General features: G+C 41.0%; 1 protein-coding gene across 1 annotated transcript; it reads right to left on the bottom strand.

Moving 5' to 3' along the window:
• Positions 1 to 20,142: 20,142 nt before the first annotated feature.
• On the bottom strand, positions 20,143 to 20,921 carry LOC118931431 (polyadenylate-binding protein 1-like 2). Its single transcript, XM_057495707.1, has one exon. The coding sequence runs from the start codon at positions 20,743 to 20,745 to the stop codon at positions 20,143 to 20,145; it is 603 nt and encodes a 200-aa protein (XP_057351690.1). The 5' UTR covers positions 20,746 to 20,921.
• Positions 20,922 to 22,745: the final 1,824 nt, after the last annotated feature.

Here is a 22,745-nt window from a genome sequence, read left to right as displayed (position 1 = left end):
ACCAAAAATGAAATTAGAAAAACAACTCTATTTAAAACAGCATCCAAAATAGTTAAAAACTTAAGAAGAAATTTAACACAGTCAGTGCAAGCTGCTACTCTGAAAGCCACAAAACATTGTTGATAGAAATTAAAGACCTACATAAATGGTAAGACATCCAATGTCCATGGATTGGAAAACTTAACATTGCTAAATTGACAATGCTACACAAATTGATCCACATATTTTACATAATTATTATCAGAGCCTCAGCTGTCTTCTTTGTAGAAATAGATAAATTGATTTTAAAATTTATATAGAATTGCAAAAGACCCAGAATAGATTAAACAATGTTGAAATGAAGATCAAAGATGGAGGACTTACACTTCTTGATTCCAAAATTTATCATAAAGCTACAATAATCAAGACTATAGTGCTGGCAGAGGATACATATATTGATCAACATAATATAATTAAAGGTCCAGAAATAAACCCTATATTTTTGGTCAATCAGTTTTTGGCAAGTGTTCCATTTCAATTAGAAAAGAAGTCTTCTCAACAGTTGGTACAGGAACAACTGCATGTCTGCATGCAAAATAATGAAGGTGGATTCTTTTCTCATATTATAAAAACTCTAAATGAATCACAAACCCAAATGTAAGAACTGAAATTATTAAAATTGTAGAAGAAATTATAGGAGCAATTGTTCATGAACCTTGGTTGAAGTGTCCTTAGATTCAACACCCAAAGCACGAGTGACAGAAGAAAGATAAATTAAGTTGGACTTCACTGATATTGAAAACATTGTGCTTCAAAAGATATCCCCAAGAAAGTTCAAAGATAACCCATGGAATTGGAGGAAGCATTTGCAAATCACGTATTTCATGAGGAACTTCTATCAAGAATATATACAGAACACTTTCAACAAAATAATGAGACAAATGACCTAATTTTGAAAAAATTTTGCAAAGGATCTGGTTAGACATTTCTCTAAAGAAAACAAAAAACAGCCAATAAGCAAATTAAGTGATGTTCAACTTAGTCTTCAGGGAAATAAATCTAAAAATCACAATCAAATACCACATTACACCTTCAAGGATGGCTACAATTTTAAAAAGGTAACAACAAGTCTTGGCAAGTATGTGGAGGAATTGGAATCCTTATACACTGCTGGTCAGCACATAAAATGGCACAGCCTCTGTTGTAAGCACTCTTGCAATTTCTCAAAAGGTGCAATATTTTTCTATGATCAGCAATTTCATTCTTCAGTGCAGACCCAAAAGAATTTAAAACGTGTCTATGAAGAAGCTCATTCATAATAGCATTTCTATAATAGCTGAAAAGTGGAAACAAACCAATGTCCATCACTGACAATGTGCTATATCCATACACTAAGATATTATTTGAAAATAAAAAGTAATGAAGTAGTGACACATGATACAACATGGATGGATCTTGAAAATAAGTGAAGTTTAAAAAGCCAGTAACAAAGGACCACACATTGCATGAGTCCCTTAATGTACATGTTCATCACTGGCAAATCTACAGACATCAAAAATAGATTATTGGTTGCATAGGGCTGGCTGGGTTGGAGAGAAGTGAAGGGTGCTAATGGGTATGGGGTTTCTTTATGGGGTGATGAAAATGTTCTAAAATTGACTGTGGCAATGCTTGCACAATTCTGTGAATATACCAGAAAACATTGAATTGTATATTTTAAATGGACAAACTATGTGATACTAAAATTATATTTTAAAAAGCTGTTATAAAAAGTTAATACACGAGGCGGAGCCAACATGGCGGCGTGAGTAGGACAGTGGGAATCTCCTCCCAAAAACATATATACTTTTGAAAATACAACAAACACAACTAGCCCTAAAAGAGAGACCAGAAGACGCAGGACAGTGGCCAGACTGCAGCTACACCAGCGAGAACCCAGCGACTGGTGAAAGGGGTAAGATACAAGCCCAGGCCTGAGGGACCCGAGCGCCCCTCCCCCCAGCTCCCGGCGGGAGAACAATAGGCAGAGCGGGAGGGAGACGGAGCCCAGGACTGCCGAACACCCAGCCCCAGCCATCCGGGCCAGAGCGCAGACACAGTAGATGCCCAGGGGGCCCTGGATACTGGGAGAACAGGGAGTAAGACCTCTGAGCGGGTGCTGAAGCTGATGCCCCTGTGACAAAGAAAAGCGGGGGCTTTTTGAAAGTCTTAAAGGGACAGGGACTTAACAGCTTGACGGAAAAAACCCAGGTCACAGTACAGCAGCTGGAAATTACAGGGAAAACCGGGTGCACTAACCCCCTGGGCAACAGCTCTGAGACCCCTCATGGAGGTAAACAGTCAAGCAGCCCCCCCATCCATTACCCCACCGGGCGCTGCGAAAGCAGAGAAGCAGCCTGAGACAAATTCCGCCCACAGAAAGGGAAATTTCTCCCTTCCGGCCAGGCAAGACACAAAGACCCACTCTACACGCAATTACCCAACACAAGCCACTAGGGGTCGCAGTTGCCCCAGTAAAGAAAGGCCAGTAGTAAGTGAAAATTTTGGCCCTCCCAGCTGACAGTCAATAGCACCTGTCAACATGAAAAGGCAAAAAAATATGATCCAGACAAGACTAACCCAGACAGCTTCGGCATCTGCTACATCTTCCCCTGAGAAGGAATCTGGGGAGATAGATTTAGCCAGTCTACCTGAAAAAGAATTCAAAACAAAAGTCATAACCATGCTGATGGACTTGCAGAGAAATATGCAAGAACTAAGGAAGGAGAATTCAGAAATAAAACAAGCTCTGGAAGGACTTCAAAACAGAATGGACGAGATGCAAGAGACCATTAATGGACTAGAAAACAGAGAACAGGAACGCAGAGAAGCTGATGCAGAGAGAGATAAAAGGATCTCCAGGAATGAAAGAATTTTAAGAGAGCTGAGTGATCAATATAAAAGAAATAATATAAGAATCATAGGCATTCCAGAAGAAGTAGAGAGAGAAAAGGGGATAGAAAATGTCTTTGAAGAAATAATTGCTGAAAATTTCCCCAAACTAGGGGAAGAAATGGCCTCTCAGACCACAGAGGTACACAGAACTCCCATGACAAGGGATCCAAGGAGGGCAACACCAAGACACATAATAATTAAAATGGCAAAGATCAAAGACAAGGACAAAGTATTACAAGCAGCCAGAGAGAAAGGGAAAAAAAAGGTTACCTACAAAGGAAAACCCATCAGGCTATCATCAGACTTCTCAACAGAAACCCTACAGGCCAGAAGAGACTGGCATGATATACTTAATGCAATGAAACAGAAGGGCCTCAAACCAAGACTACTGTATCCAGCACGAATATCATTTAAATATGAAGGAGGGATTAAACAATTCCCAGACAAGCAAAAGTTGAGGGAATTTGCCTCCCACAAACCACCTCTACAGGGCATCCTACAGGGACTGCTCTAGATGGGAGCACTCCTAAAAAGAGCACACAACAAAACACCCAACATATGAAGAAGGGAGGAGGAGGAATAAGAAGGGAGAGAAATAAAGAATCATCAGATTGTGTTTATAATAGCTCAACAAGCGAGTTAAGTTAGACAGTAAGACAGTAAAGAAGCTAGCCCTAAACCATTGGTAACCACAAACTTAAAGCCTGCAATGGCAATAAATTCATACCTTTCAATAATCACCCTAAATGTAAATGGAATGAATGCACCAATCAAAAGACACAGAGTAATAGAATGGATAAAAAAGCAAGATCCATCCATATGCTGCTTACAAGAGACTCACCTCAAACCCAAAGACGCGCACAGACTTAAAGTCAAGGGATGGAAAAAGATATTTCAAGCAAACAACAGAGAGAAGAAAGCAGGTGTTGCAATTCTGGTATCAGACAAAACAGACTTCAAAATAAAGAGAGTAACAAAAGACAAAGAAGGACATTACATAATGATAAAGGGCTCAGTCCATCAAGAGGATATAACCATTATAAATATATATGCACCCAATACAGGAGCACCAACATACCTGAAACAAATATTAACAGAACTAAAGGAGGAAATAGAATGCAATGCATTCATTCTAGGAGACTTCAACACACCACTCACTCCAAAGGACAGATCCACCAGACAGAAAATAAGTAAGGACACAGAGGCACTGAACAACACACTAGAACAGATGGACCTAATAGACATCTACAGAACTCTACATCCAAAAGCAACAGGATACACGTTCTTCTCAAGTGCACATGGAACATTCTCCAGAATAGACCACATACTAGGACACAAAAAGAGCCTCAGTAAATTCCAAAATATTGAAATCCTACCAACCAACTTTTCAGACCACAAAGGCATTAAACTAGAAATAAACTGTTCAAAGAAAGCAAAAAGGCTCACAAACACATGGAGGCTAAACAACACGCTCCTAAATAATCAATGGATCAATGACCAAATCAAAATGGAGATCCAGCAATATATGGAAACAAATGACAACAACAACACTAAGCCCCAACTTCTGTGGGACGCAGCAAAAGCAGTCTTAAGAGGAAAGTATATAGCACTCCAAGCATATTTAAAAAAGGAAGAGCAATCCCAAATGAACGGTCTAATGTCACAACTATCAAAATTGGAAAAAGAAGAACAAATGAGGCCTAAGGTCAGCAGAAGGAGGGACATAATAAAGATCAGAGAAGAAATAAATAAAATTGAGAAGAATAAAACAATAGCAAAAATCAATGAAACCAAGAGCTGGTTCTTCGAGAAAATAAACAAAATAGATAAGCCTCTAGCCAGACTTATTAAGAGGAAAAGAGAGTCAACACAAATCAACAGTATCAGAAATGACAAAGGAAAAATCACAACAGATCCCGCAGAAATACAAAGAATTATTAGAGACTACTATGAAAACCTATATGCTAACAAGCTTGGAAACCTAGGAGAAATGGACAACTTCCTAGAAAAATACAACCTTCCAAGACTGACCCAAAAAGAAACAGAAAATCTAAACAGACCAATTACCAGCAACGAAATTGAAGCGGTAATCAAAAAACTACCAAAGAACAAAACCCCCGGGCCAGATGGATTTACCTCGGAATTTTATCAGACATACAGGGAAGACATAATACCCATTCTCCTTAAAGTTTTCCAAGAAATAGAAGAGGAGGGGATACTCCCAAACTCATTCTATGAAGCTAACATCACCCTAATACCAAAACCAGGCAAAGACCCCACCAAAAAAGAAAACTATAGACCAATATCCCTGATGAACGTAGACGCAAAAATACTCAACAAAATTTTAGCAAACCGAATTCAAAAATACATCAAAACCATCGTACACCATGACCAAGTGGGATTCATCCCAGGGATGCAAGGATGGCACAACATTCGAAAGTCCATCAATATCATCCACCACATCAACAAAAAGAAAGACAAAAACCACATGATCATCTCCATAGATGCTGAAAAAGCATTTGACAAAGTTCAACATCCATTCATGATAAAAACTCTCAGCAAAATGGGAATAGAGGGCAAGTACCTCAACATAATAAAGGCCATCTATGAAAAACCCACAGCCAACATTATATTGAATAGCGAGAAGCTGAAAGCATTTCCGCTGAGATCGGGAACTAGACAGGGATGCACACTCTCCCCACTGTTATTTAACATTGTACTAGAGGTCCTAGCCACGGCAATCAGACAAAACAAAAAAATACAAGGAATCCAGATTGGCAAAGAAGAAGTCAAACTGTCACTATTTGCAGATGACATGATACTGTACATAAAAAACCCTAAAGACTCCACCCCAGAACTACTAGAACTGATATCGGAATACAGCAAAGTTGCAGGATACAAAATCAACACACAGAAATCTGTGGCTTTCCTATATACCAACAATGAACCAACAGAAAGAGAAATCAGAAAAACAACTCCATTCACAATTGCATCAAAAAAAATAAAATACCTAGGAATAAACCTAACCAAAGAAGTGAAAGACTTATATTCTGAAAACTACAAGTCACTCTTAAAAGAAATTAAAGGGGACACTAACAGATGGAAACGCATCCCATGCTCATGGCTAGGAAGAATTAATATCATCAAAATGGCCATCCTGCCCAAAGCAATATACAGATTTGATGCAATCCCTATGAAACTACCAGCAACATTCTTCAATGAACTGGATCAAATAATTCAAAAATTCATATGGAACCACCAAAGACCCCGAATAGCCAAAGCAATCCTGAGAAAGAAGAATAAAGTAGGGGGGATCTCACTCCCCAACTTCAAGCTCTATTATAAAGCCATAGTAATCAAGACAATTTGGTACTGGCACAAGAACAGAGCCACAGACCAATGGAACAGACTAGAGAATCCAGACATTAACTCAGACATATATGGTCAATTAATATCTGATAAAGGAGCCATGGACATACAATGGCGAAATGACAGTCTCTTCAACAGATGGTGCTGGCAAAACTGGACAGCTACATGTAGGAGAATGAAACTGGACCATCGTCTAACCCCATATACAAAAGTAAACTCAAAATGGATCAAAGACCTGAATGTAAGTCATGAAACCATTAAACTCTTGGAAGAAAACATAGGCACAAACCTCTTAGACATAAACATGAGTGACCTCTTCTTGAACATATCTCCCCGGGCAAGGAAAACAACAGCAAAAATGAACAAGTGGGACTATATTAAGCTGAAAAGCTTCTGTACAGCAAAAGACACCATCAATAGAACAAAAAGAAACCCTACAGTATGGGAGAATATCTTTGAAAATGACACATCCGATAAAGGCTTGACGTCCAGAATATATAAAGAGCTCACACGCCTCAACAAACAAAAAACAAATAACCCAATTAAAAAATGGGTAAAGGAACTGAACAGACGGTTCTCCAAAAAAGAAATACAGATGGCCAACAGACACATGAAAAGATGCTCCACATCGCTAATTATCAGAGAAATGCAAATTAAAACTACAATGAGGTATCACCTCACACCAGTAAGGATGGCTGCCATCCAAAAGACAAACAACAACAAATGTTGGCGAGGCTGTGGAGAAAGGGGAACCCTCCTACACTGCTGGTGGGAATGTAAACTTGTTCAACCATTGTGGAAAGCAGTATGGAGGTACATCAAAATGCTCAAAACAGACTTACCATTTGACCCAGGAATTGCACTCCTAGGAATTTACCCTAAGAATGCAGCAATCAAGTATGAGAAAGATCAGTGCACCCCTATGTTTATCGCAGCACTATTTACAATAGACAAGAATTGGAAGCAACCTAAATGTCCATCGATAGATGAATGGATAAAGAAGATGTGGTACATATACACAATGGAATACTACTCAGCCATAAGAAAAGGGCAAATCCAACCATTTGCAGCAACATGGATGGAGCTGGAGGGTATTTTGCTCAGTGAAACAAGCCAAGCAGAGAAAGAGAAATACCAAATGATTTCACTCTTCTGTGGAATATAAGAACAAAGGAAAAACTGAAGGAACAAAACAGCAGCAGAATCACAGAACTCAAGAATGGACTAACAGGTACCAAAGGGAAAGGGACTGGGGAGGATGGGTGGGTAGGGAGGGATAAGGGGGGGAGAAGTAGGGGGGTATTAAGATTAGCATCCATAGCGGGGTGGGAGAAAGGGGAGGGCTGTACAACACAGAGAAGACAAGTAGTGATTCTACAACAGGTTGCTACGCTGATGGACAGTGACTGTAAAGGGGTTTATAGGGGGGACCTGGTATAGGGGAGAGCCTAGTAAACAAAGTATTCGTCATGTAAGTGTAGATTAATGATTAAAAAAAAAATGCAGTTCCTATGTGGTGACCTCTAATGAGTTCTACACAATGATATAAAGGACATATAAAAGTGTAGGCAAAGGGTCTGTTTGTGTTTATACAGAGGATCAAAGCCTAATTTGGCTACCCCGAAAATGAACTAAGAAACGATATGAAAGAGAACTTCCAACATCAGCACTCTCGGGAAGACTCATGCCAGAAGATGATCATCAAAAAACCCCAACAAAGATCCACGCACTGCTACAGCTGTAGATGCACTCATCCCACCAGCTCCTGGACTTGCCATGGGAAAGATGAAGGAGATATCTAAGCTGGCCTGTGCATACAGTAAAACAACAAATTTGACTGGATCTATACTGTTGGAACTCAACCAAGAATTAGGAGAAGTGCAAATTGTAGCGCTCCAAAATCTTACAACTACAGACTATTTACTGTTAAAAGAACATATGGGATGTGAACAGTGCCCAGGAATGGGTTGTTTTAATTTGTCTGATTTTTCTCAAACTACTCAAATTCAGTTAGATAATAACCATCATATCATTGATAAGTTTTCACAAATGCCTAGGGTGCCTAACTGGTTTTCTTGGTTTCACTGGAGATGGCTGGTAATTACAGGTATGCTTTGGTTATGTAACTATACTCCTATTATGTTAATGTGTGTGCGCAATTTAAGTAGTAGCTTAAAATCTATACATGCTGAAGTTACTCTACAAGAAGATATGTCAAAGAAATAATCAATCTTCCCATGTTTTCTCCCGCCTGCTACTTCTATAGCTTTTCTTCTTTCTTCCTAATTACAACGAATTCTTAAATAGAATTCGTGCCTCATATCAAATTTACCGAGTATCATAACTCCTCCAAGTGGTAAAGATACCTCAAGACAAATGCTGGGCATAGAAGCTACAGGGCATAAATATGCAAAGAAATAAAAAGCTAACCATTTCAAACAATAAGGCTTCTCTCTCACTTACCAACTTAACATTTCCCTGTATGGCCCCGAAAGATGACTGGTTAGCCAGAGACGGGTAAGATTCCTCAAGGGAGGAACAACCTAAGACAGGCACAGTCGCAGGGGGGTCATCAGGTGAGAAATTGGGGATCAACAGAGGTGAGGCTTAGAACCTCACCCCCCCTGTTCTGAGAGAAATCTTCTGCATATGTGGATGTTTTATTGCCCTTGTCTAGCTTGGATTAACACAGTCTACAGGCACACACCTGATCATCTACATTAGCTCTCTTACAACACTAAACTATGTTTTCTACCTTTATGTTGTATCTACCTACCACTTCAGCATCTTATTAAAAATAATAAAGAGAGAAATGTGGTATCCACATATAAATCAAGTATAAAAATCAAATGGGTATTCATATTTGAACTGACTGTTTATAGTTCATAATGCATGAGCAAAACCAAAAGTTTCTGTGATGACTGCCCTTGTACTGTTCACCATGTAACTTATTCACTATGTAAGAATTTGTTCTCCATGTAAGAACTTGTTCGTTATGCTTCAGAAGATTGGAGACTGACGAAAATTAGGCTTGGGGTGGATTAATGATTGTGCATTGAGCATTGACTCCCCTATACAGAATTTTATTGTTGTTAACAACCATTTGATCAATAAATATGAGAGATGCCCTAACAACAACAACCAAGAAAAAGTACACACTTCCAATTGTAAAATAAATAAGCAACCGGGATGTAATGTATAGCATAAGGAATATAGTCAAAATATTGTAACAACTTGGTATGATGATAGCTGGTACTTAGAATTATCATGTATATAAATGTTGAATCACTGTGTTGTACACCTGAAACTAATGTAATATAATACTGTGTGTCAACTCCCCTTCAATAAAAAATAATTATCTAAAAAAATAATAATAATAAAAAAAAATAAAATAAAATAAATAAACCCTTTCACCCCAAAGAAAAAAAAAAAAAAGTTAATACAGGCAGAGATTGCCTTCATCTGGAAAATTCTCTTAGGTATTATTTTCTCTCAACCCTCACATCTAATTAAGCATGGGTATTTCATGAAATGATATAAAGTTTTAGATACCTTTTCTAGCTGCAAGATGGAGGGTGAATTATACATGATCAAGACTGTGTACAGAGTTCAGCCTGAAGATACTGTAACATTCTGAGTGAGAGATGTTAGAGGCTTGAACCAGAAACATAGCAGTAGGAATGGAGAGAAGGGGCACATTCTAGCAATATTTTGGGGATAAAACCAACAGAATTTTGTGCTTAATTAGATGTGAGGTTTGAAAGAAAAAATACCTACTTCTGCAAGGATTATAAAATACATGTAATTTTTTACATGTGAATGCTCACAATGTTAGTTTTAATCTTGTTTATATCATGATATTTTATAATTTCTATTCTTAAATACAGGGATAACATTTTCTGTAATAATATAACATTTTTTCCTCTTAATCCAAAATCTCATTACATATTGTCAAGAGAATTTTCACTGTATTTATATAATTAGTTGGATTCTTAGGATGGTAGCCATTAAATGACTTTTTTCCAGGCAGCACTGTATCACTATTCTGGCCATGGTTTCTCCTAGTTATTCAGCTCTGGCATCTCTCTCTCCCTTTCTCCTTTTTTCCCTCTCCCTCTCTCTTCTCTCTCTCTTCCCCAACTCCTCATTATTTTCAGCTTATTTTCCCAGTGGTGATGAGATGTATTTTATCCTGATCAAATCAAAGCTGAGGCCAGATCCTTCCTAGTGCTGAACATAGACTACCAACAGCTATCCACCTCAGGGCATTGGAATGAGGGGTTATTTCTGAACCCTTTATATAATGGGATACAGAAATATAACAACAAAATAAAATATACAATTTGTATGAATAAATAACATCAATTCATATCCTGCAAACATGAACCTTAAAAGCAAGGGCTTATTTGTCCTGAAGTATTGCCAAATCGTCAAAGCTACATTGGCCTAAAATGAGGGTCTGTACATAGCCTTAACAGAAGTAAGCTTTTTCTTCCACCAAGACAGGGACTTTGTTTTCTCATCTTTATAGTTTGTAAAAATGTGTTAACTATAAATGGCTCCTTAAAGATGCTTCTTCTTCTTCCTTTAAAATCAACGTTTCTGACCCGTGTCTTGATTTTTAAGTGTTAACTCACAGTGTGTGTTCGGTAAAGGAATGTTAAATGCTTTTATCTGGGGGAAGAAGAGATTCCACTGAAAAAAATGATGGTTAAGTTGGATTTAATGGGGAAAATATGGGAACTACTTTGATATCCAAAATTAGGGCACTCTTTAAAAAAATTTCAGACCTCTACAATGACACTGAGTTGTAGAAGAAAACTGAATAGCCATAGATATATTACATATGTTTGCAATACATTGGGAAGTAAATTACAGGATAAAATATATTCAGTATGGTTCTATAATTTTCAAAAACTGCTTCAAGATGGATAGAGAAAACATGTAAAGGAATAGAAAATAATGTCTATAGGAATCAAAGATGGTGGCGTGAGAGGAGAGACAGAGGTTTCCTCCTAAAACTGGATACAATTAGAAAATATAGTTGGCACAACTAATCCTGAGAGAGCAACATGAAAGAGGACAGTGTCAGACTGCATACACCTGGAGAAAAGAGCAGACCTCACCGAACGGGGTAACGTACCAGAGATGTGGCTCCACAGAACCCAAGCCCCTCCCTCACCCCAGCTCACTAGCAGGAGGAGGAGAAACGGAGCAGGGAGGGAGTGGAAGGCTTGGGACTGCTGAGTACCTAGCTCCAGAGATCTGCACTGGAAGCACAAACCTACATTTCATGGTGCTTTCATGAGACTCGCATGACTACCGGGTTGGAAAGTTAATACAGGCAGAGTTCCTGGGGAGACTGGGATTCTGGACACTTGTGGAAAGCAGGGATCCATATCCGGCTGCTCTGGGACAAAAACTTATAACTGTGTGCCCGGCCAACTGGCTCAGGCAGTGGAGAGAGGCACAGCAGCTGGGAGGCAGGGAACAGCTCTTTCCACCCCCCAGGTACCAGTACTGCTCCCCTGCGACCACCGACATTGTTTCAGGGGCTGACCAGCTCCAGAGTAGAGCTTCTGGACACTAGAGGGTGCCATATACAAACATGAAACGCCAAAGGAACCTTGTCCAGAGTAAAATTATTAATACAACTCCCGAGAAAGACTTAAATGATATGGACCTCGTGACTCTTCCTGAAAGGGAGTTCAAAATAAAAATCATCAACCTACTAATGGAGGTATGGAAAGACATCCAAGAACTTAGGAATGAATTCAGGTCAGAGATCCAATTGTTTAAGAGCATGATGGAGGGTATTAAAAGCAGGTTGGATATGGTGGAGGAGACAATAAATGAAATAGAAATGAGAGAAGAGGAATACAAAGAAGCTGAGGCACAGAGAGAAAAAAGGATCTCTAAAAATGAAAGAATATTGAGAGAACTGTGTGACCAATCCAAGTGGAACAATATTCGCATTATAGGGATACCAGAAGAAGAAGAGAGAAAGGAATAGAAAGTGTCTTTGAGGAGGTAGTTGCTGAAAACTTCCCCAGTCTGGGGAAGGAGATTGTCAATCAGGCCATGGAGATCCACAGATCTCCCAACACAAGGGACCCAAGGAAGACAACACCAAGACACATAGTAATTAAAATGGGAAAGATCAAGGATAAGGACAGACTGTTAAAAGCAGCCAGAAGCAGAAATAAGATCACATACAAAGGAAAGCCCATCAGGCTGTCATTAGACTTCTCAGCAGAAACCTTACAGGCCAGAAGGGAGAGGCATGATGTATTCAATGCCATGAAGCAAAAGGGCCTGGAACCAAGATTACTTTATCCGGCAAGATTATCATTTAAATTTGAAGGAGGGATTAAACAATTTCCAGATAAGCAAAAGCTGAGAGAGTTTACCTCTCACAAACCATCTCTGCAGTCTATTTTGGAGGGACTGCTATAGATGGAAGTGTTCGTAGGGTTGGGTAGCTGTCACCAGAGGTAGTAAAACCATGGTAGGGAGGGTGGAGCAGCTGATTGTGAGGCAAATGCAAAATTAAATTGACTATCCCCAATGTCAATCAAGGGATAGACAAGAAGTACAGAATTTGATACCTAATATATACAGAATGAAGGTGGAAGAAAAAGGAGGAGAAATAGAAAAGAACCTTTAGATTGTGTTTGTAAGAGCATACTAAGTGAGTTAAGTTAGACTCTTAGATAGTAAGGAAAGTAACCTGGAACCTTTGGTAACCAAGAATCTAAAGCCTGAAATGGCAATAAGTACATACCTATCGATAATCACCCTAAATGTAAATGGACTGAATGCACCAATCAAAAGACACAGAGTCACTGAATGGATTAAAAAAACAAGACCCATCTATATGCTGCTTACAAGAGACTCACCTCAAACCCGAAGACATGCACAGACTAAAAGTCAAGGGATGGAAAAACATATTTCATGCAAATAATAGGGAGAAAAAAGCAGGCGTTGCAGTACTAGTATCAGACAAAATAGCCTTCAAAACAAAGAAAGTAACAAGAGATAAAGAAGGACATTACATAATGATAAAGGGCTCAGTCCAACAAGAGGATATAACCATTATAAATATATATGCACACAACACAGGAGCACCAGCATATGTGAAATAAATACTAACCGATCTAAAGGAGGAAATAGACTGCAATGCATTCATTTTAGGAGACTTCAACACACCATTCACTCCAAAGGATAGACCCACCAGACAGAAAATAAGTAAGGACACAGAGGCACTGAACAACACACTAGAACAGATGGACCTAATAGACATTTACAGAACTCTACATCCAAAAGCAACAGGATACACATTCCTCTCAAGTGCACATGGAACATTCTCCAGAATAGACCACATACTAGGCCACAAAAAGAGCCTCAGTAAATTCCAAAAGATTGAAATTCTACCAACCAACTTTTCAGACCACAAAGGTTTAAAACTAGAAATAAATTCTACAAAGAAAGCAAAAAGGCTCACAGACACATGGAGGCTTAACAACATGCTCCTAAATAGTCAATGGATCAACGACCAAATTAAAATGGACGTCCAGCAATATATGGAAATAAATGACAATAACAACAAAAAGCCCCAACTTTTGTGGGACGCAGCAAAAACATTCTTAAGAGGAAAGCATATAGCAATCCAGGCATATTTAAAGAAGGAAGAACAAACCCAAATAAATAGTCTAACTTCACAATGATCAAAATTGGAAAAAGAAGAACAAATGAGGCCTAAAGTCAGCAGATGGAGGAACATAATAAAGATCAGAGAAGAAATAAAGAAAATTGAAAAGAATGAAACAATAGAAAAAAAATCAATGAATCCGAGAGCTGGTTCTTTGAGAAAATAAACAAAATAGATGAGCCTCTAGACAGACTTATTAAGAGAAAAAGAGAATCAACACACATCAACAGAATAAGAAACAAGAAAGGAAACATCACGACAAACCCAAAAGAAATACAAGGAATTATTAGAGACTACTATGAAAACCTATATCCTAAGAAGCTGGAAAACCTAGAAGAAATGGAAAACTTCCTAGAAAAATACAACCTTCCAAGACTAACCAAAGAAGAAACACAAAAACTAAACAAGCCAATTACCAGCAAAGAAATTAAAGCAGTAATCAAAAAACTACCCAAGAACAAATCCTCCCAGGCCAGATGAATTTACCTTGGAATTTTATCAGCCATACAGAGAAGATACAATACCCATTTTCCTTAAAGTTTTCCAAAAAATAAAAGAGAAGGGAATACTCCCAAACTCATTCTATGAAGCCAACATCACCCTAATACCAAAACCAGGCAAAGACTCCACCAGAAAAGAAAATTACAGACCAATATCCTGATGAACGTAGATGCAAAAATACTCAATAAAATATTAGCAAACCGAATTCAAATATATATCAAAAGGATCATACACCGCAACCAAGTGGGATTAGTCCCAGGGATGCAAGGATGGTATAACATTCGAAAATCCATCAACATCATCCACCACATCAACAAAAAGAAAGACAAAAACCCATGATCATCTCCATAGATGCGGAAAAAGCATTCGACAGAATTCAACATCCATTCATAATAAAAACTCTCAGGAAAATGGGTATAGAGGGCAAGTACCTCAACATAATAAAGGCCATATATGATAAACTCACAGCGAACATCATACTGAACAGCGAGAAGATGAAAGCTTTTCCTCTGAGATCAGGAACAAGACAGGGATTCCCATTCTCCCCACTGTTATTTAACATAGTACTAGAGGTCATAGCCATGGCAATTAGACCAAACAAAGAAATACAAGGAATCAAGATTGGTATAGAAGTTCAACTGTCACTATTTGCAGATGACATGGTATTGTACATAAAAAACCCTAAAGACTCCACTCTAAGACTACTAGAACTGATATCAGTATACAGCAAAGTTGCAGGACACAAAATTAACACACAGAAATCTGTGGCTTTCCTATACACTAACAATGAACCAGTAGAAAGAGAAATCAGGAAAACAATTCCATTCACAATTGCATCAAAAAGAATAAAATACCTAGGAATAAACCTAACCAAAGAAGTGAAAACCTGTACCATGAAAACTATAAGACACTCTTAAGAGAAATTAAAGAGGACACTAACAAATGGAAACTCATCCCATGCTCTTGTCTAGGAAGAATTAATATCGTCAAAATGGCCATCCTGCCCAAAGCAATATACAGATTTGATGCAATCCCTATCAAATTACCTACAGCATTCTTCAATGAACTGGAACAAATAGTTCAGAAATTCATATGGAAACACCAAAGACCCCGAATAGCCAAAGCAATCCTGAGAAGGAAGAATAAAGTGGGGGAGATCTCACTTGCCAACTTCAAGCTCTACTACAAAGCCACAATATTCAAGACAATTTGGTACTGGCACAAGAATAGAGCCACAGACCAGTGGAACAGAATAGAGACTCCAGACATTAACCCAAACATATATGTGGCCAATTAATGCACGATAAAGGAGCCATGGACATACAATGGGGAAATGACAGTCTCTTCAACAGATGATGCTGGCAAAACTGGACAGCTACATGTAAGAGAATGAAACTGGATCACTGTCTAACCCCACACATGAAAGTAAATTCAAAATGGATCAAAGACCTGAATGTAAGTCATGAAACCATAAAACTCTTAGAGAAAAACATAGGCAAGAATCTCTTGGACATAAATATTAGCGACTTCTTCAGGAACATATCTCCCCGGACAAGAAAAACAAAAGCAAAAATGAGCAAGTGGGACTATATCAAGCTGAAAACCTTCTGTACAGCAAAGGACACCATCAATCGAACAAAAAGATACCCTACAGTATGGGAGAATATATTTGTAAATGACAGATCTGATAAAGGCTTGACACCCAAAATATATAAAGAGCTCATGCACCTCAACAAACAAAAAGCAAATAATCCAATTAAAAAATGGGCAGAGGAGCTGAACAGACAGTTTTCCAAAGAAGAAATTCAGATGGCCAACAGACACATGAAAAGATGCTCCACATCGCTAATTATCAGAGAAATGCAAATGAAAATCACAATGAGATATCACCTCACACCAGTAAGGATGGCTGCCATCCAAAAGACAAACAACAACAAATGTTGGCGAGGTTGTGGAGAAAGGGGAACCCTCCTATACTGCTGGTGGGAATGTAAATTAGTTCAACCATTGTGGAAAGCAGTATGGACGTTCCTCAAAATGCTCAAAATAGCCTTACCATTTGACCCAGGAATTCCACTTCTAGGAATTTACCCTAAGAATGCAGCACTCCAGTTTGAAAAAGACAGATGCACCCCTATGTTTGTCGCAGCACTATTTACAATAGCCAAGAAATGGAAGCAACCTAAGTGTCCATCAGTAAGTGAATGGATAAAGAAGATGTGGTACATATACACAATTGAATATTATTCAGCCATAAGAAGAGAAAAAATCCTACAATTTGCGGCAACATGGATGGAGCTAGAGGGTATTATGCTCAGTGAAATAAGCCAAGTGGAGAAAGACAAATACCAAATGATTTCACTCATCTGTGGAGTATAAGAACAAAGGAAAACTGAAGGAACAAAACAGCAGCAGAATCACAGAACCCAAGAATGGACTAACAGTTACCAAAGCAAAAGATACTGGGGAGAATCGGAGGGTAGGGAGGAAGAAGGGTGGGGAAGAAGAAAGGGGGCCTTATGATTAGCATGTATAGTGTGGGGTTGGGGGAAAGGGGAGGGCTGTGCAACACAGAGAAGCAAGTAGTGATTGTACAACATCTTACTATGCTGATGGACAGTGACTGTAATGGGGTTTGTGGGGAGGACTTGGGGTAGGGGAGAGCATAGTAAACATAATGGTCTTCATGTAATTGTAGATTATTGATAACAAAATAAAAAATTTAATAAATAAATAAATAAAAAGCAACCTGGGCAAATCCATGTAGGAAGGAGTAGCTATGAAAAACAAAACTATCATTATAATATTTAGGCTATTAAAGAAATCCTTATCTGTTAGAAACACATATTAAAATATTTGCAACATGAAAATAAAGAAAGAAAATATAAAAAGAAAAAGAAAATGTCTAATGTGTATGTTATCTACATTTTAATGTGCTTGATTTCATTTTTTAAAAAGTATACTTGTAAAACAAAGTAATGAAAGAAAAATGTGCAAACCACTTCAATTTCATAAAACTTAAAAGAGTATTTTGACCAATTTAAGAAGCTGGGCATGGATATGTGCACTCTTCTACACTACTGCTTGATGTATATTTTAGGGGAGAAACATTTGGCAACAGACTAAGAAAAATATTTGACACATCCATATCTGTCAGCCTGCAATTCTAATAGTAAGGAATAGGAAGCAATAAAATATTCCAAGGCATTCAGGCACAAAGGTGTTCATCACAGAACCGATCTTATAAGTAAAAAATCAGAAATGTTTCCAATATAATCCAAGGAGTCTCAGTTGTAGAAATTATAGATCATCTTTATGAAGGAATATTATATAACAATAGAATTAGAGAATATTTAATGATTTAGAAGATCCCAGAGAACTGTTATAATGAAAATACCCTCCAGTGAAACAATGCATATTGCATTATAAATATAAAGGTATGTAGATATCTGCTAAAAATTTATTTTGTCAAGTAGTAGTATTAGGATTTTTACTTTCCTTTGTTACATTTTATTTTTAAAAGATATGTCCTATTATAATCATACACAATTTCTTTAAAATAAGTTTAAAATAAATAAAAACAAAAAATCCTCCTGTTCCCGATAAAATATTGGGAAAATGCAGAAATGATTGCAATGACAAATGCAGAAAATAATACAAGTATCTGGGTCCTTTTATAATATTACTGCACATTATAAAGATACACTTATATTATCTTTATAGATGGCCATTTAATAATGCACATCCCTGCCAAACTGCCCATGTCTTTTGACACTTCATTTCCTCTTTTAGCTAAGTTTGTTCAGAAAATGATCTTGAAAGTCACTGGTATTTGTGCATTATGATGTATTTGGAAGCTTTGTTTAGTTAAAGAAAAACCAGGAACAACCTAGATGATCAACAGTGAGGAACTAGTTAAAGTGCATATACACAGCAACAAAAACAGAGGTATACCTATGGATATACATGTACACACATCCATCCATCTATTGAGTCATCAATTCACTGAGATATTAACAACCCAAGAAAATATTTTGAAAGTAACTTTAATGAGATGAATGAAAATCAAGGGTATGTGTGTGTATAAATATATATATATATACACACATTTAAATATGAAAAAGGAGATATAAAAACACTATGTACATTGTTATTTACATATGACATATGCAAAATAAAAATACCAGAGAGGTGCAGTCAAAAATATATCAGGTAGTTCTTGGGAAATTACAGAGGTATGAACGAAAATGTTTCAAGAAGATATGGTTGGTCAGTAGGATGGTTTACTGGAGGCATTAATTTTCTTCTGTTAACTTGTCTGCTTTGTGATGTTTTTGCTGCGATGAAGCTGAATTATTTTTCTGACCATGGGGAAAAGTGCAGTAAGTGGACACAGGGGAAGGAGGTAATAAACAGTATTTAAATCCAGGAAAACAATCAAGGACAGCAAAATGCCATTTGCAGCCCACAAAGCTGGCGCGCTTGCGCGCGTGCACACACACACACACACACACACACACACACACACACACACACAGTCAATTACAGTGACTAGGAGACTATGCAGGGAAAATGGACATACTCTTTTTACTAGCTGTGCTGGCTGGCATGAATGCAAATTGGTACAATGCTTATGAAGGGGCCATTTGGCAACACACAGGAAATGTCTTTAAAATGTCCACATGTGGATCCTGCAAGTCCACAATTAAGAAGGCCATCCAGTATGCTAGCGGAGATTTGGCTTGACAGGGAAGGATTCACTCATCAGAGTACGCAGTGTTGGGTTTAAACACAGGAAGAGAACTAGGCACCACCTGAATGTCCCACAGTGCGGGAATGATTACAGAAATGTTAAGGTGCATGGATACACTCGGCAGGCACTGAAAATGACGTTTTGGAAGCCTGTTGAATAACATGGAAACAAGTTCAGTGGGTTGATTTTTGTTTGGTTTTAGTTTCTGAAAGCAGGTTAAGAAACAGCACATAAGGAACCATTCTATAACAGTGTGTTAAAAGGGAAGGTGGGGTGGTGGTGAGGAAGGGCAGAGAGGAGAGCCCGGAAAAGCAGCACACCAAAAAGGTAAAAGTGGTTGTCTCTGGGTGGTAGGATCACAGGGAGTAACTGCTTTCTTGGTTTTGCCTCATCTGACTTCCTTCTCCTTATTGAGCTTTCTACCATGAAATTGTTATCACCTGTGTAGTAAACAAAGGGAGAATGAAAGTGCTTTTTAAACCAGACCACAAGGAGAAGAGGCAGCCTGTAACCTATCAAGTGGCACAGATTAGCAAGGTTATTCACAACGCCCTTGATGGGTTGGGGTAAAGGCAAGGGAAGGGAGAAGACAGGAGAGGGGAAGAAGGGAGGGGAGTGGTGGGAAGGGAGAGGAAGGGAGGGGAGGGAAGGGGAGAGGAGGGGAGAAGAGGGGAAGCGAGAGGAGGGAAGGGGAGAAGAGAAAGAGGGAGGGGTGGAGACTGGAAGAGAGAGAGAGAGGGAGAGAGAGAGAGGGGAAAGGGGTGGGGAGAAAGAGAGAGAGACCTGCACTCCCAATACAATACACTGCTGGTGGGTTAAGGGGTCAAAGGGAGGGTTGTAAACCGGGTGGGAGCCAACGGTTGGCTCTGCTGGCTGGCCCGCTCCCGTGATGTCTTCATCGCAAGGTGGCCTCCTCGTCAGTGTCTTCCTCGAAATCCTTGACGTCAGCACTGGTGGACTGCCTGGCCCAGGCTCCCCTTTCCGCCTCTCGTTCTTTGTGCGATTTGAATCTCCCAACGAAAATTTTGCGGTAGTTCAGGAACATTCCATTCATCGCATCGATGGCCCGCTCGGCTGATTCCTGTTTCTGGAAGTGCACAAACCCGTAGCCCTTGGGCCCCTTTTCGTCGCAGGCCACTTTGCAGGAGAGGATGTTGCCAAACGCCGAGAAGATGTTGTATAGCGCCTTGTTGTCAATGGTCTTGCCCAGGTTCTTGATGAAGACGTTGCCCACCCCGCTCTTGCGGAGCGATGGGTCCCGCTGCGACCACATGATGCGCACTGGCCTGCCCTTGATGACATCGAAGTTCAGGGTCTCCAGGGCCCGCTTGGCGTCCACCGGTTGCTGGTAGTTGACATACGCGTAGCCCAGCGAGCGGCGGGTAATCTTGTCCCTGCAGATGCGGATGGAGAGGATGGGCCCGGCCGGGCTGAACTTCTCGTACAGCATTGCCTCTGTCACCTCAGGGTGCAGGTCGCCCACGTACAGTGAGGCCATAGGAAAGTCTGGGTTCCCCTCGGAGCCCCCGCCCGTCTCCGCATCTGCATCTGCAGCCGCCGCCACCTCTGCATCCGCATCCGCATCCGCCTCCCCCAAGGGGGGCGCCGCAACCTCTGCTGCAGAGGCTGCTTCGGCCGCGCTGGCCTCGGCCACGGCCGCGGCCGCCAGGGCGGCCTCCGCCTCCTCTCCTGCCAGGGAGGCCGCTGCCTCCCGCAGGTTGGCCTCCGCCACTGCCTCCTCTACTGAGGCCTCGGCCTCCACTTCAGCCTCCACCTCTGCTTCCGCCTCTGCCACGGAGGCCTCTGCCACCGCCTCTGCCACGGTCGCCGCCGCAGCCTCCGCCGCCGCCGCCGCCGCTGCCGCCACCGCCGCCGCCACTGTTGCCGCTGTCGCCACGGTCGCCGGTGCCGCCAGGCCGCTGCCGCGACCTCCCTTCCCGCGAGCTGGGGAGCGGAAAGGCGGGAGAGGGCAGGAGGGCGGGTGGGACCCGGAACCTGGGCCCGGGGCGCGAGCGGGAGCTGGGGCGGGGGACCGGGGCCAGCCGATCTGGCGAGTCCAAGTCACCTGGGATGGCGAGCGCTGCCAGGAGCACGCCGGTGCGAGTCGCCGCCGCCTGCAGCCTGCTACTGCCGCCGCCGCTCGGTCGTGGGCTAGCGTGCGGGGCGCGGGCGGGCGGGCGTGTGGTGGGGGGCGGGGGGTGTTGGCGTCTGTGGTCCGGGCAGCTGGGAAGGCTTCTGTCTCTTTGGTTCCCCCTGTGGCTGCTGCGGGGGGCTGCGGGGCTGCGGGGCTATGGGGCTGCGGGCGGTGGGAAGGGGCGGGAGCAGGAGGCTGGGAGGGCGAGGGGTTCGAGGGTGTGAGGGTGTGAGTCCTCAGCCTCTCGGGTCGCGTGAATATTTATGAAGAGGGAGCCAGGGCTAGGGCTCCGCTGTGGCCTGAGAGAATACAGCTTAGGTTTAGGGAGTTTTGTTTCATCCCTCCTCTCTGCATAGACCATTTACATGATTCAATCAACTACCTTGCGAGAGAGGGTGGGTGCCATTGAGAATACACTTGCCCGGCCTAAACAAAGCCAAGAAAAGTGGTTTTTTCACATTTAGGGGTTTTCCCCACCTCAAAGCACGCAGGCTCTCCAACATCACTGCCACCAAGGAAACAACTCCTATTCCTGTGAGCAGGAACTGGGGGCGTGGAGGGCAAGCTCCCACTGCAGCCTGCTGGCCCATTTTCCTAGAGACCCCTCCTCTTTTTCCAGCTCTTTCCTTCTTCTGCAACACTTGCAAAAGGAGGAATATAGAACACAAGAACACCTATTCATTCATACATTCATAATGCCATGCCACAAATAGTTATGGAGCTGGTGCGGGTCCCTAGGGATACTGGGGTCTGGGAGGCACGTTTTGAGCTTGTCTCTGGGAGTGGACAGTCTGGACTGGAAATCCTGCCCCTGCTCCAGATTATAGGAGAAGGAGGAACCGGGGGTTTTTCATCCCTCCAGCTCCTCCCGCCCATCCAGCCTCAATACATGCAGCCTGGGGTGAGGGGTGGGGGTGGTCAAGAGCACCCTGTCCTTAGTGCTTGCTGTCTTCCATGATGCAGTGAGGGAAACCAAACCAAGGTCTGGAGACAGGGCCTGGTCCAGAGCCAGGCACTCGTTTTTTCCTCACTCTGCTCTCAAGGTGCTGAGGTTCCCAACATGAACCAAGAAAGGCACATCCATGTTCAAAACAAACACAAAACCTAAAGTCTCTCTAGAATGAGGTGCCTGGTCTCAGTTCACCAGCTAATATTTTTGGAAGCCTAATCAGGCACTGGGCACTGGGGGCCAAGCTACACGCAATTTATGATAAGCAAGCAGCGAGAGTTCATGTATTGAAGATGTAGGGCAGGGTGAAAAAAGGTGGGCAGTGTGTGTTGTGGGAACAGAGAGGCCACACAGGGCCAAATGCTGAGGGGATAGGCAAGCACGCAACCATTAGAGTGGAGCATAAAAGAGGCTA

Source organism: Manis pentadactyla, chromosome X (genome assembly GCF_030020395.1).
Source record: "Manis pentadactyla isolate mManPen7 chromosome X, mManPen7.hap1, whole genome shotgun sequence".
In the NCBI taxonomy this organism is placed as follows: domain Eukaryota; kingdom Metazoa; phylum Chordata; class Mammalia; order Pholidota; family Manidae; genus Manis; species Manis pentadactyla.
Note: the sequence above shows the minus strand (reverse complement) of the source record. Positions and strands in the feature narration are given on the sequence as shown.

Excerpts from the sequence above, each read along its gene's own strand:
- LOC118931431 (XM_057495707.1), bottom strand. The coding sequence starts at position 20,745 with ATGGCCTCACTGTACGTGGGCGACCTGCACCCTGAGGTGACAGAGGCA.